This window comes from Rattus rattus, chromosome 18, assembly GCF_011064425.1.
Source record: "Rattus rattus isolate New Zealand chromosome 18, Rrattus_CSIRO_v1, whole genome shotgun sequence".
Classification (NCBI taxonomy): Eukaryota; Metazoa; Chordata; class Mammalia; order Rodentia; family Muridae; genus Rattus; species Rattus rattus.
The window spans coordinates 34,185,451-34,199,459 of NC_046171.1; the positions used below are offsets into that span (position 1 = coordinate 34,185,451).

General features: G+C 38.5%; 1 protein-coding gene across 3 annotated transcripts in view; it reads left to right on the forward strand.

The window, feature by feature from the left end:
• Positions 1-12,773, forward strand: part of Hsf2 (heat shock transcription factor 2) — a 28,037-nt gene extending 15,264 nt beyond the window's left edge. For 2 of the 3 annotated variants that reach the window (XM_032888435.1, XM_032888437.1), the window contains exons 7-13: positions 870-957; positions 2,851-2,999; positions 3,456-3,680; positions 4,297-4,402; positions 8,543-8,596; positions 11,024-11,108; positions 11,528-12,773. In XM_032888435.1, coding sequence (XP_032744326.1) covers positions 870-957; positions 2,851-2,999; positions 3,456-3,680; positions 4,297-4,402; positions 8,543-8,596; positions 11,024-11,108; positions 11,528-11,823 — 1,003 coding nt within the window. In that variant the 3' untranslated portion in view covers positions 11,824-12,773. The remainder of the gene's footprint in view (positions 1-869; positions 958-2,850; positions 3,000-3,455; positions 3,681-4,296; positions 4,403-8,542; positions 8,597-11,023; positions 11,109-11,527) is intronic. The other variant, XM_032888436.1, reaches the window with a different exon arrangement.
• Positions 12,774-14,009: the final 1,236 nt, after the last annotated feature.

A 14,009-nucleotide genomic window follows, 5' to 3' on the forward strand; every position in this document is an offset into this window, starting at 1 on the left:
GCTCAGATTTTCATCTCACAGACCCCTAATTCAACAAGGCCCATTACATAAGTATGAGTGAATTTTCCATTTGTCGTGTATCATCGTAATAAGGTGATATATTTTGGATATATACAGCCTATTTATCCTCTCATCATCATCCTTGTGATGATCTATTGTCCCTCCTCCCACCTTCCTACCTTCGGATAGGGTCTTACCTAGGTACCCGGAAGTGGCCTCAAACCCCCATCTTCCTAGTATGCCGCCTGAGTACTGGGGTTGCCGACAGGCACCAAGGTGCTCAGCTTCCTGCTTATGTTTTTATGAAGTAGGGTAGGCCAGGAGGTCACTTGCAGTAGTGGATTTGCAGGTCTTACTGATTTTTTTCCTTGTTAACAGTTTAAAGTAGCATTAGGAGGCCCCAGTGAGGAGAACTCTTTAAAGATAATGCTGTGAGGAAGGGAGAGAATCAAATACTATTTGGTTTATTTTAAATTTAGTAGACCTTAATAAATTTAGTAAAACCTTAATGATAGGTTGTAATGCATATAAATATATTAACAATTGATGCCATCATCACATCTAAACTAGAAGAATAGTTGACAAAAGGCATAGATGGAAGGAGAAAAGATGAGCCAAGATTTTGACAGTTTATAAATAAAAGTCAGTGGCTTTAAATTTATTGCCTTTTATTCTGTGATACTACTTTTTTAAAAACTAAGTCTACTTTGTGTGGAGTTGAAAAGTTCTGTTCTAAAGAATTTCTATTGCATCCTTATTGAAAGTTTCATTTGTATGACGTGTTATGAGTAAAATATTAGAAACCTTTTGTTCTTTAATTTTGTGGGTGCAATTAAATAAATATTACAATTATTATTTACTATTTACAGGCCTCTACTTCTAAACACAAATGGAGCCCCAAAGAAGAATCTATTTCAGCACATAGTCAAAGAACCAACCGATAATCACCATCATAAAGTAAATTTTAAAATATTTTATACTTATTGTCTCAAACTAAATTTTATTGTGGCAGTGTTTCATGCAGTCAAAGACGTTTAGTGAATAATAATGTAAGTGCTCATTCCCCAGCTCTGTTACATCGTGATGCTTCCTTTATTTGCTTTAGAGTATTTTAAGAAACACCATTGCAGATACAGCTGCTTGTATTCAAGCTTTCATATTTGTCGTTTCCACAGCTGCTTTATGTGCTGAGTTCAGAAGTATTACTGTTACTTTGCTTATGTCTACACTTGATAGAGATATTTCAGTACTCTGCGGTGTGCACTGCATGGAGCTTACCAGGGAGCGGTGCCTCAACCGTGTGGTTGGCCTGTTTTTACTTTTGGCATTGGGAAATGTAGTTTTTGTGATGCTGTAGAAGTTGAAAAGTGTGATGATGTCATCATAGTGTAATGTGATTATAGAATTTCCTACTTTTTTTTCAATCTTCTATGATTATTATGTACCAACTAAAGTGTTTTTTCCTAGCAATTTCAAATTTTTTTGCATGCTTTTGTTTTTGCTGTAGACTACAGTTAGTCAGTTTTAACAGCTAACTGCAGATTAGTCTACCATCAAACTAGTTGAAGCCTTTTTTGTGATACTATTCGCTCAGTGATAAATCTTTTTTTTTTCTTTTTTGATGTGCTAGAGATCAGAGCTGAATTTTTGAACAAGGCAAATGCTGTCCTACTAAGTTACTGTCGTTATTGTAAACTGTTAGAATTTTCAAATATTATGTCAGACTTACTGTTGAAGTTTTATTTGTTTATTTTACCCCGTGGGACAGTACTGACTTCATCCATCATATCTTACTGTTCGCTCCATTTCCTTTCTAAACCAAGTATATATTGTAAACCTGTGGAGCGTGAGTGTTGGACTAAAAGCTTATATAAGTAGATGAAGGTTTGTTTTAGTTTATCTGAAATTTATATATTTTTTAAGTGTTCATATATTTTAGACTTTTTGTTTAACTAGAATTTTACATTTAAAACATTTTACTTCTCTTACCTGTCTCATCTATTGTTGAAACTTAAATTTTTTTTTGCATTATATAATGACTTGTTTACTTTAGAGAACTTCTTAATGTAACTGAAGTGAATGTACCCATATATTTTATTTTTCATTGGTGTTCCTGGGTGTCAGTCCTGGGGTCCAAAGCTTGCTAAGCAAGCCCTGTACACTGAAGTCTTTCCCCAGCTACCTTGTTTCCTTTTGGGGTGGAATTCCGCCAGGCTGTCTGGGCTGCTGTTGAACTCACTCTGTAGCCCAGGCAGGCATTGAACTCAACATTTTCCTGTGTCAGCCTCTTGATTAATTGGAGTTGCAGGCCTGCACCGTCAGACCGGTGTATGTACATTGTAACATGAAAACAAACCACTGTTGGTAAAATAGCCAGTGACCTCTGTGGGATTGTTGAAGTGCTGTATTTCTCAGTGAAGGTCTTTAATGAGTAAAACTAAGACCTCTTTAGACACAGCAGGCTCAGCTAGAGCAGTCACTGCCAATGCAGTGACTGTGGTTAGGATGGAAACTTCTGAAGGCCTGGAGCTTGTTCACTGGTTATCTATAAAAAAAGAAAATACTTTAGGATTTGAACATCTCTATAGAAAAACACACTTTGGGCATGTCATTCATCTTCAGGGTCTCTTACAGTAAAGTGATTGTTAAGTAGAATATGGGTATATATACTTAATAGCTCTGAAAAATATTATATATCATTACAATGTGAGTCCCTGGGGGATGGAGGACAAAGCTGTTCTGTTTACTGTTGAATGCTCAATATTTAGTAAATAGGATGAGTCCATTTTTCTTTTTTACTAATATCTTTCATTATAGCCCATGTGTTTTTGTTTTCTTCTGATGATTTAGGTTCCACACAGCAGAACTGAAGGTTTAAAGTCAAGAGAACGGATTTCAGATGACATAATTATTTATGATGTTACTGACGATAATGTGGATGAAGAAAATATTCCAGTTATTCCAGAAACAAATGAGGATGTTGTAGTTGATTCCTCCAGGTAAGGAATCATGAGATAAAATTTGGGAAAATATTGGCCATTTTTCTTATGAATGAATAGAAACGCCCTGGTTTTGTTTCTTTGTTTGTTGTTTTGTTTTTGTTCTTTAAAATGAATTCTTTTCTCATATTTGGTTTGAAGTGCTAATCTGTTTCACATATATGGAACCAGGTAAACCTACCAAAAAGAAAGAAAGAAAACTGCTGAATTACTTGGAGTTAAACCTTTTTTCTTGGTTCTCTGTGGCTTTCTGTCTCATGTGGTTTTCTGTCTTATGTTCTCTGTGGCTTTCTGTCGTATGAATTGTCTAAATTTGTGCTAAAGCTACTTACTCCAGGAAAGAAAACCTTTGAATAGATCTGGAGATCTATTCTGGAGAATGAAAATCACTTTACCTTGTTTGAAGCTGCAATGGTTTTGTTTCTTTTTCTTCTCATGTTGCTGATATGGCTGTAGCCAGTATCCTGACATTGTCATTGTTGAAGATGACAATGAGGATGAGTACGCTCCTGTCATTCAGAGTGCAGAGCAGAGTGAGCCAGCCAGAGTGGGGAGTGCCAGCAGCAGCAGCCCTCTCATGTCTAGTGCTGTCCAGCTAAATGGCTCCTCCAACCCGACCTCAGAAGACCCTGTGACCATGATGGATTCCATTCTGAATGACAACATTAACCTTTTAGGAAAGTGAGTGGTCATCCAGATGCTTTAAATTACTTTATTATATTCAGTTCAGTAATAAAACTAAAGTAAAATTTCTGTTAATTAAAGTTAACAGTAGTAGCTTAAAGTTCAGTTTAGATGTGGATCCTGTGTCTCTTTCTGTTGATCAAAGGTTGAACCCTCTAGTGAACATTTAGGATTTAATTGTCTTGGAACTTTAGTGAGCAATTCTTTAGATTTTTAAAATGAAATTCTTGTTTTAACTGTAAAATGTTCTTGATTTTAACTACCAGCTATATATACTTGTATAGTTTCTATAAAGGGACACATTGTATTAAAATGCAGTAATTTATACTATAGAAGTAATTTGATTATTAGGAGTATTAAGAGTAGGGAGGTCGCATAGAAAAAGGTAAAACACACTGTTATTGTAGCACCTATTTTCTGAAAGGAATAAATTTGTGTAAATGTTATGAGTTTGTCAATTTTCAGAAATTCCAAATCTTAAATGGGATGTCTTAAGAACTGTTAAGACTCACCAAGATTATTTCGTAGCACTAGCTAGGTTACCAAAAGTGGTTTTAAATGTAAGAAGGAGAATACCTAATGAATATGAAATGTGTTACTTCTTTTTCTTTAGGGTTGAGCTGTTGGATTACCTTGACAGTATTGATTGCAGTTTAGAGGACTTCCAAGCTATGCTCTCAGGAAGACAGTTTAGCATAGACCCAGACCTTCTGGTTGATGTAGGTATTTGGATACTCTTTACTGTACTGTAAATTTGTGTACTTAGACGTGTCATTTTAAGTCAACACTCTTTGTATTCTACATTTCCTGTATTTTAACTTTCCTCATGATTTTACTAGGAAGCGTAGACACTAATGTGTGGTCACTGCCTGCCTCTGAGGAGCCATTGCTCCGATAACAACATGCCACTTTTTTCAACATTACTGCTACTAAACACTGGTTTAGTGTGGACTTGCTGTTGTGTTACTGTCTGTATAATTTTCTCTAGGACAAATGTAATAAAGACCTTTGGAAATCAGTAATAGAAGTGGGAATAGCATAAAGACACTTCCTAATACTTAGGGAATTAATGTTTTTCTAGTAAGTACATTTCATTTTATTTGGTATATTTTTAATGTCGAATCTGATTCCCTGTCTTAGTCTTTGTCCCCAGCTGTGTGAACTGAACTCCAGTATTGTCTATGCTGAACTGAACTCCAGTATTGTCTATGCTGATGATCTTTCCCTTTGGTTTCAGGCCCTGAGCACCTGGATCTGCCATTTTGCTTTTTTCTGTGGCATTCTTCTCTTGGTCTCTAGAGCTTTCTAGATTCACCTGGCTTTGTCCTGCTCACTTGACTCCTGTTCTTTCTCTTCCCAATATCTGTTCTTTACTCTGAGAAGTGCCTCACTCACAGGGAGTCTCCTTTCCTATCAAAGGCTCCTGTAGGATGGTCCTGTAGTGTGGTCCTGTAGTGTGGTACTGCAGGGTGGTCCTGTAGTGTGGTCCTGCAGGGTGGTCCTGTAGGGTGGTCCTGTAGGGTGGTCCTGCAGGGTGGTCCTGTAGTGTGGTACTGTAGTGTGGTCCTGTAGTGTGGTCCTGTAGTGTGGTCCTGCAGGGTGGTCCTGTAGGGTGATCCTGTAGGATGGTCCTGTAGTGTGGTCCTGTAGTGTGGTCCTGTAGGGTGGTCCTGCAGGGTGGTCCTGCAGGGTGGTCCTGTAGGGTGGTCCTGTAGGGTGGTGGTCCTGTAGTGTGGTCCTGTAGGGTGGTCCTGCAGGGTGGTCCTGTAGTGTGGTCCTGTAGGGTGGTCCTGTAGGGTGGTCCTGTAGGGTGGTCCTGTAGGGTGGTCCTGTAGGGTGGTCCTGTAGGGTGGTCCTGTAGGGTGGTCCTGTAGGGTGGTCCTGTAGGGTGGTCCTGTAGGGTGGTCCTGTAGGGTGGTCCTGTAGTGTGGTCCTGCAGGGTGGTCCTGCAGGGTGGTCCTGTAGGGTGGTCCTGTAGGGTGGTCCTGTAGGGTGGTCCTGTAGGGTGGTCCTGCAGGGTGGTCCTGTAGGGTGGTCCTGTAGGGTGGTCCTGTAGGGTGGTCCTGTAGTGTGGTCCTGTAGTGTGGTCCTGTAGGGTGGTCCTGTAGGGTGGTCCTGTAGTGCGGTCCTCTAGGATGGTCCTGTAGGGTGGTCCTGCAGGGTGGTCCTGTAGGGTGGTCCTGTAGGGTGGTCCTGTAGGGTGGTCCTGTAGGGTGGTCCTATAAGATAGTCCTATAGGGTGGTCCTGTAGTGTGGTCATTTGAGAAACTCTTAATGATGCCAGAAGGAATTAGCCCCTTCTTCCTCTTCTGTCTTATTTCTGGTTAATCAATCACTTACATCTCTTCTCATGAAATAAGTCTGTCACAGAGCTTGAACATCCTTCCCAAATTATCAGTACCACACAGGCTTGTATTTCATTGTCTGTAAAGAATTCCTTCCCATGCTGTCCTTGTTAACTACAGTAATTAAGTGTCCTTCCATGTGGCTATCCCATTCCAGCTTGATAGCAATACCTTAACAGTCCTTTAGTCCATGAGCCCCATTCTCCACTCTGCATGTGGATGTTGAAAAATAATAATTCTGACTATCAACAAAGCTATGTGGTCTTTGGGTCATTTCAGTTTCACTTTGAACATTTACTAAATTGCTATTCAAACCTCCATAGTTGCTAAGAATAATTTGCTATGCTCCAGTCCTGACAAAGTCTCCTACCCAATTCAAATTTCCATCCTTGGGGGGTGTGTGTGTGTGTCCGTTTGTCTGTCTTTCTTCCTCTCTATCTCAAATTCTACTCTGCACATTTGGGATATCCTACTTTATCTGTAACCCCTTAGATTATTTAAATTCAATGCCCAAATGTTTTTTATTCCTGAAACTATGTACCCGTTAATAGCATTTTACCTTCTGCTTCTGGTCTCTTTAGACATGGACTCCTTTCTTTAAAGACCGCAGTTGTCATAGAATGTCCTTGGCGCTCTCTGCATTTCATTTCCCTCTCTGTTCATGGTAGCCACTGGCTGCTGCAGGGAGCAGAGCTCATGTGTACACCAGATTCACTTCTCCTTGCTTGTTTCATCAGTGGGTGCTGTTTTCCAAAATAACATTGACAAACCATCCTAATTTTGTGTTTTCACTTCTCGCTAAGACTTCTATCACCCATGAATTAGACTGAAGTGTTATAAGTTTTAAAATCTAGCTCTGGCTTCCCTTATTCTCTGAAATGATGAAGATGCTCAAGATTTAAGCCAAGCGTATTGAGAGTTCTGCCTCCCTTTGTCGTGATCAGTTCTCTGTCAGGGCGGAGTCAGCAGGAGGCTGATGGGCCTTAGAACTTAAGCTGCATCCGTTCCTTATGTGAGTTGGTTGTGTGTATATTGGCCCCATGTACTTCTGGGAGTGCCTAAGAGATGTTTCCAAGTCTAGATAGGATGCTGAGCAGGGGGAGGGGGAGGGAGAGAGAGAGAAAAGGAAACTTGCTTGCACTACTGGCCTCACTCAGGTATCACCCTGTCTTTAGGTGCAGAATTGCATCAGGGTTCTCTGAAGTAGGGCTGAATCGGCATACAGATAGTAGTCATCTACAACCAACAATTTGAGCTCCATTCCTCTTCAGCAGCCAGTAGGTTATAAGAACAGAGAGGGAAGTGGAAAGAGAGCCAAGGTATACTTCTATAACAAATGTGGTCTTTAAAGAAAGGAGTCCCTGTCTGACGAGACTGGAAGCAGAAGGAAGTAACGTGCATTTCGTTGTTTCTTGCTTTGTTCATTCTCATCCAGTGCAGATCTACTGTCTGTTTCAGAGCTCAGACTGTTCTCAGAGTCTGAACTAAGCCTGATCGGATGGGGCTTGGACTACCCATGACTTTGCTCACTTTTGTTTTTGTTTTTGTTTAACTGTTGTATATAACTGTTTAAGTTAGAACTTCTGTTATTTGGATTGGTCTGAACCATCCCTAGAACATGCTCTACCTTCTTGGTATTCCTATGTACTCGTCTATCTTCCAAATTCCTGATGTTCTCTCAGACTGATGACACGTAGAACCTAGCTTCATTACGGCCCTTCTGTTCATCCTGTGTCTGCCTATGTCCTTACTTTCTGTTCCTCTTGGTCTCCAAACTCATTTGTGCTTTTAAGCTCTATAATTGTAAAAGTGGACTGTAAGTGAGTATAACTTAGCTATTTAATGTCCGTATCGTCTTTTAGATTGTAAGCTCCTGGAGAGCAGAAATAACTGTATGGTGCCAGAGGTTTCTTACAAGCCTCACCCTATGGAAGGGTTTTGCTAGAATTTTGAAGCTTATGACTTGAAAGTTGTATTTATAAATTGGCTGGACCATGAGTGTAGCTCATTGGCATTGTCTTACCACTTACTAACTTCCCTTGCTATGTAGGAAATAAAGTAGGTATGCCATATTGTCAGAGGCCCCACTTGATATGAATGCTAGGTTCCACTGTCAGTAGATTTGATGAATTTGTCACCTAATCAATAAGTAGGTGTTCAGAAAATGCTTAGTGTCGAGACATGAGACTCAGCCTTCGGTGCTAGGTATGGCCAAGAATAAACTTTAGAAAGAAATAAAAGATATTAAATTGAATGGAGACTGATGAACAGATAAGAATTATGGGGAACTATTTACCCCACTGTAAAATTCTATCTAGCGCATGGGCCAGCTTGCTCTGCCTCTGTTTGTTTTTCTTTCTGCTTTCTTGCTTTTCCAAACTCGACTGAATCTGTGGAAGCTTCCTCATGCAGGAGTGACATCTCTTCACTCACCATGATTGTATAAAAATTTTTAACACACAAATCTTTTTAAATATTTTTTAAACTTATCATCTTTCTTGTTTGGTCTTTCAGCTTTTCACTAGTTCTGTGCAGATGAATCCCACAGATTACATCAATAATACAAAAGTAAGTTTTAATCCATGTTGCTCAGGACCCATAGCTATACAAATAAGAAAGAGTCCTATGAAACATCCTGGAAAGCAGTGCCACTCTCAATTACAGAACATTCCTGCCTTCCTTCCGTGCTGTGTGTGATTGAGAGACCGTGCAGTTCTAGGTGCACAGTAGCAGGTGGTTATGGGGTTAGTCTCTGCCCAGTCGTCCTGGCACATGTGGGATTCATTCTCAGTATGGAACCAGCCTCTTAGTGTTGGGAAGTCACCTAGCCTTGGCTCCTTCAGATATTTCTTTGAAATAAAAAAATTAAAATATAATTTCTACATTGTGTATTTTTCTTTTCACAAACAATTTCTCGATTTAAGTTGAAAATAACTGGTCCCTCTTACCTCTGTAAGTTCCTTTACTTCATTAGCATTAACATGAGTGAGTAAAGCAAGGGTCAATTTTAATATATATATATATATATATATATATATATATATATCCCCTAGCTAGTAAATATATATATATTCCCTTCTTTTAAACTATAAGAATTTTTTTCAACAAATAGGATCCAGTTGGACTTAGCAAGTTGACAGGAGATTCTTAAGGACAGTCTGTAATGGCAGATGCTTATAAAATTCTTGTTACTTTTGTATAGCTTAATTGTCCTGACTGATTAATCCAGTATCTAATATCAAATTGTTTAATCCTTATTTTTTATTAGTTACAAAATAAATTAAGGCCAGTTTCTGGATTAGTGAAGTCAGTTATATGCTTGTCCTTTGTAATCTAAAAATAAGGCCTCTCAAGTAAATGTGAGGGATCATACAGTTGATGAGTTGGGATTTCCTGTTGCCATGTGTTAGGAGGTGAAAGTTCGCCTTGGCTGCCTCGGAACTGTATGAGAGTGTAGAGTCGGAAGTTCATCGGGCATTGTTGGGTTATGGGCATACGCATATAAGTGGCCAGACACTTATATTTTTGGTTTTATAAGCTGTATGTCCCAATAGTGAATGCTGTAATTGTAGATTAAGCAGATATGGATAATGCATAGAAGAATGTGTGATGACTATAGGATTTACACAGATATTCAGTATTTCATACATAGAAGAATGTGATAGACTTTTGGTAAACAGGCAGTAAGCTGAATTTCACCTATGTTTACAGTGTAAGATTTTGTCGTGTTGAGTATTAAGTCACATGCTTTAATTTAGTGAATGTGCTTTGCTGTTTTTTACTAAAACTGGCTCATTGTTCTTTGATTTTACTCTCTTCTAGAAACCAATAACTTTAGAATTTTCAAAAATACCAGTAACACAAAAAATTAAATATTGCTTTTTGATCTTATAAAAATATATTTAAGGGTGATGCTTTATTACTGTTCTGAGATTTGAAAATGATTGGTATTTTTATCTCGTTCATGACAAGCATATATAACGTGTATCACTATTTTCTTAGTCTAGGTACATTATAGTGTAACTAAGCGGCCACTAGTATTGAATAAGAACATACACTCATAATCTTGGCTCTCAAGTTTAGAACATCAACAGTGGCGTTCTTGGGAAATTCCTATTTTAAGATTTATAGAAATGTATTAACATTTATGCATTATAACTTCTAAATGATGAATTCTTTTTCCTTAATTTGGAGTGATTTACTTTTCATCTTGGGTCATTATCTTTCTAGAATCTTGAAATTTAGTGCTTTATGACAGCTGTCAAAGGACTGTAGGAGTTACACAGATGTTCAATATTTCATCCATACTATGGCAGTGTGTGGGGACGCAGTAGTTGGTGGTATCTGATGTACAGGGTTGTCTGAAACAGTTAAGCCTTGTCTGCACCTCAGAGTTCGGCACTGTCTAGCTCACTGCCATGTCAGCAGCACTGTAGATTTCATTCCACATGGTAGCCAGAAGGCAAGAAGACTGCGGCTGAAGAAGACTGAAATGAAGGAGATGATCTAAAGAGTTACAGAAAGCATCACAATTGAGGCTTCCAAGAACAGAGGCAGTTTGAGAGGTTGTCCCCATGTCATCCCTGGTGACTTGAACGCGTTCTTCTCTGCAGGCTTCCTCTCTTCATGAGAAGAGCAGTGTGGGATGCATTTCTCATCAACCATTGAGATGGGGTTTAATTACATCTTCACTAGTGTGTGAAGGCACCGTCTGATTCACTCCCATCTCCTTGGCAGCTCTGCCTGTCCTGCTGTGCAGTGCTCTCTATGACTGAAACGCTCTTTCCTTTTGGGGACTTTTTTCTGGCCCTGGAGGACAAGTTTCTTAGCCAGTCTGGCTGATTGCAGTGAGATTTCTTCTGGTTCATCTTTTCTGATGTTTCCCTTTCTAATATATTTCAGATGTTCAGATGTGTTGAAGTTATTTTATCAATTTTTAATTATTTGATACTTTTAAGGAATGTATAATAGTAATTTTACTTTTTTCTTTTTAAGTCTGAGAATAAGGGATTAGAAGCTACCAAGAACAGTGTTGTTCAACAAGTTTCAGAAGAGGGAAGAAAATCTAAATCCAAGCCAGGTAGGAATGGAAGTAATCTTAATTTCTTTAGGTTTTTCTTTTAAGAATTTCAGTATAGAATTAAATGCAAACAGTGGGGGGAAATGTCATACTCAGTAGCTGGATGGACTGGGCTCTGGCATAGCATGCACAGATCACCTTGGGCTCAGCCCCAGTGCTATGAGCCATATAAACAAGTGAGGGAGCTGAGCAGGCTCTGGATGGTGTCTCAAGCTTCTAGTACTTAAATAAAACTTACATGGTAAAGTAATGGATCTTATTGTTTGAAACATTTCCCCTTAATTTAACATTAAAAGAAGAATCAGTTCAATTGTTGAAATGAAAGGCTAGCTTTCCTTACTTACATGTTTTAAAACGTAGTGACATAAAATATATGATTTCTTATTTGAGTTGTAAACGTATTTGTCTGATCTTTATAGATAAACAGCTTATCCAGTACACTGCCTTTCCACTTCTCGCATTCCTTGATGGGAACCCTGCATCTGCTGTTGAACAGGGGACTACAACAGCATCGTCAGAAGTTGTACCCTCTGTAGATAAGCCTATAGAAGTTGATGAGCTCCTGGATAGCAACCTAGACCAAGAAGCAACCCAAAGTAAGCTTGTCCGCCTGGAACCACTGACTGAAGCAGAAGCCAGTGAAGCCACGCTGTTCTACTTATGTGAACTCGCTCCTGCGCCCCTGGATAGTGAAATGCCCCTTTTAGATAGTTAAACTCCACTGGACACTGTATATATTCATCAAAGTGATGAAGTATTTATTTTAAAGTATCATTTGGTACTTTGTTTTGTAAATTACTTTTTGTTTAATCAGATACTGTGGAATAAAAGCACCTTTTGCTTTTCTCCCTAACCATACTTAACAAAGCTTTCAGATGGTACTCGGCTGACTAGGCATATAAATTTTAATGCACATTATTGGCATATGTTTAAGTTGAATTCAAATGGCCATTTTCTCCAGTTGTAATTGGATTTTTCTTTTTTACAAATATGACCATTGCATTAATCCCAGCTAAAACTTGTTTATTTTCAATTGAGTTTAAGTGTCTAGAACTAAAGTAGAAAACTCTGGCCCAGTTACTTTTATTAAATATTTTTCACTTGGCTTATTTCTAAAACTGGGAACATAAAGTGCCTGTATCTTGTAATATTTCATGTCTTTGTTGGTTCAGAGAAATTTTTTTATGTTCAGAGAAATTTATTCATTTTAACAGAAAAGGCAGCGTACACGAGTAATCGGTCACTCTGAAGTGGTACTAGCTCCATATACATAGAGAGAATGTGGAGACTGGGTGTGGTTAACCCCACCCATGTAGACTAGTTTAAGTACGTCTTCTGGTTTGTGTTCTTTTGAACCATGGTATTTAGTAAAATAAATATGACGAAAGTCGAGTACTATTATTTGTTGAGTCGTCTTTGGAAGTGATGCCCACATGAAGTGATTTTCCTTCTCATAGGAAGAAGGTGGCTTTAAACTCTGTGTTGTTCATTATCACACTGTGAGTCACATCAGGGTCTTTGTGCTTTACCTGGAAAAAAAAAAAAAAAAAGACTGTGTATTACAGTACGGGAAGAATCTGATCTTAATGTGTTTTAATGTTCTTTGTTTAAAAAGTATACTGGCTTGCTTTTTATGTTTCTAATAAAGAACCAAGAGAAAAATTACTCGCATTGTTGCAAATAAGAGGAGAACATTACCACTGGATGCCACCAAATGCCAACATTTTTTGCCTCCATATAGGACAAGAGAATCAAATCAAGCTGTCCCTTTCAATAATTGGAGAGACTTTAAGGCCAGGGTACTTTCAACTTGGAGAAGTCTCCATTCTGGCAGAGGGCTAGAAGCAGTGTGGTTGATACCTAAATTGTACAATTATGTAGGAAGGCATTTCGAGAAGGCTTCTGTGGGCCATACTGTGCCCCAAGTATTAGAATTTTTCTTCTAGTTCTAATAAGTTTGCAGGAGAAATGAAGACTAGCATTCCTGACTTTTCTGACCTTCCTCATGGAGTCCTCCAGTTTATATTCCTTCACTAGCTTCCTTCCTTGACTGGAGAAGTACAGCCTTCTAAATATACATTGCCTTTCAAAATCATCTTATAGGAGAGGCACCCATCTCTCCTGCATACTTTAGACTAATCATCTCAATTATGGGCTTTCTAGGTTGGTCTGTGAAAGCTGTTAGTGCTCACTGGTACAGAATAATCAGAATTTTTCCACAAATAAATCTTTTACAGGGATAAGCACGATTCACAGTTTAATTATGGCTCTTGAATATCAGTTTTGATCTTGCTATCACAAACATTTATAAAAAATAAATTTTGTTATAGTAAATATTATTTTATGTCTTTCATAATTCTGTATTAGAATTCAGCTATTTATCAGGTCATGTTTAATTATCCTGAAAGGAAAATATCAGAAAGACAAAGTAGCAGACAAGAAATGAAACCTACCCTTGGTGCCATTTATCAAACTCTGGGCTTGATTTGTTCAGAACTTTCCTCCTGTATAAAAATCATCATTAATGAACAGCTCAGCAAGTACAGAATGTGAGTGAGGTTCAAGTGGAAGAGTGAGTGTTCTTTCCAAGTGACTCCAAATTGATGTAAACCTCTTAAATCAGCTTAGCTGACTTCTAGTTCTTCCAGGCAGCTGGGGCTTATCTGATAGTGTTCAAAGCTTGACCCCCTTTTAATTGTGTGCTCTGGTGGGAACAGGCCTAGTGAATCTGGTCAGTTTCAGGAACTTCCTAAAGCTATTTTGAGTTTTCCTTTCTACTTAAGAACTTCCCACTATAGGATGCAATATTTTGCACCTCTAAGGAAACTCTTTATCCCATAAAATATGTATTTGTGAAAAAAAATAACTTACAACTGACATAATGAAGAGCGTTGCTTTCAA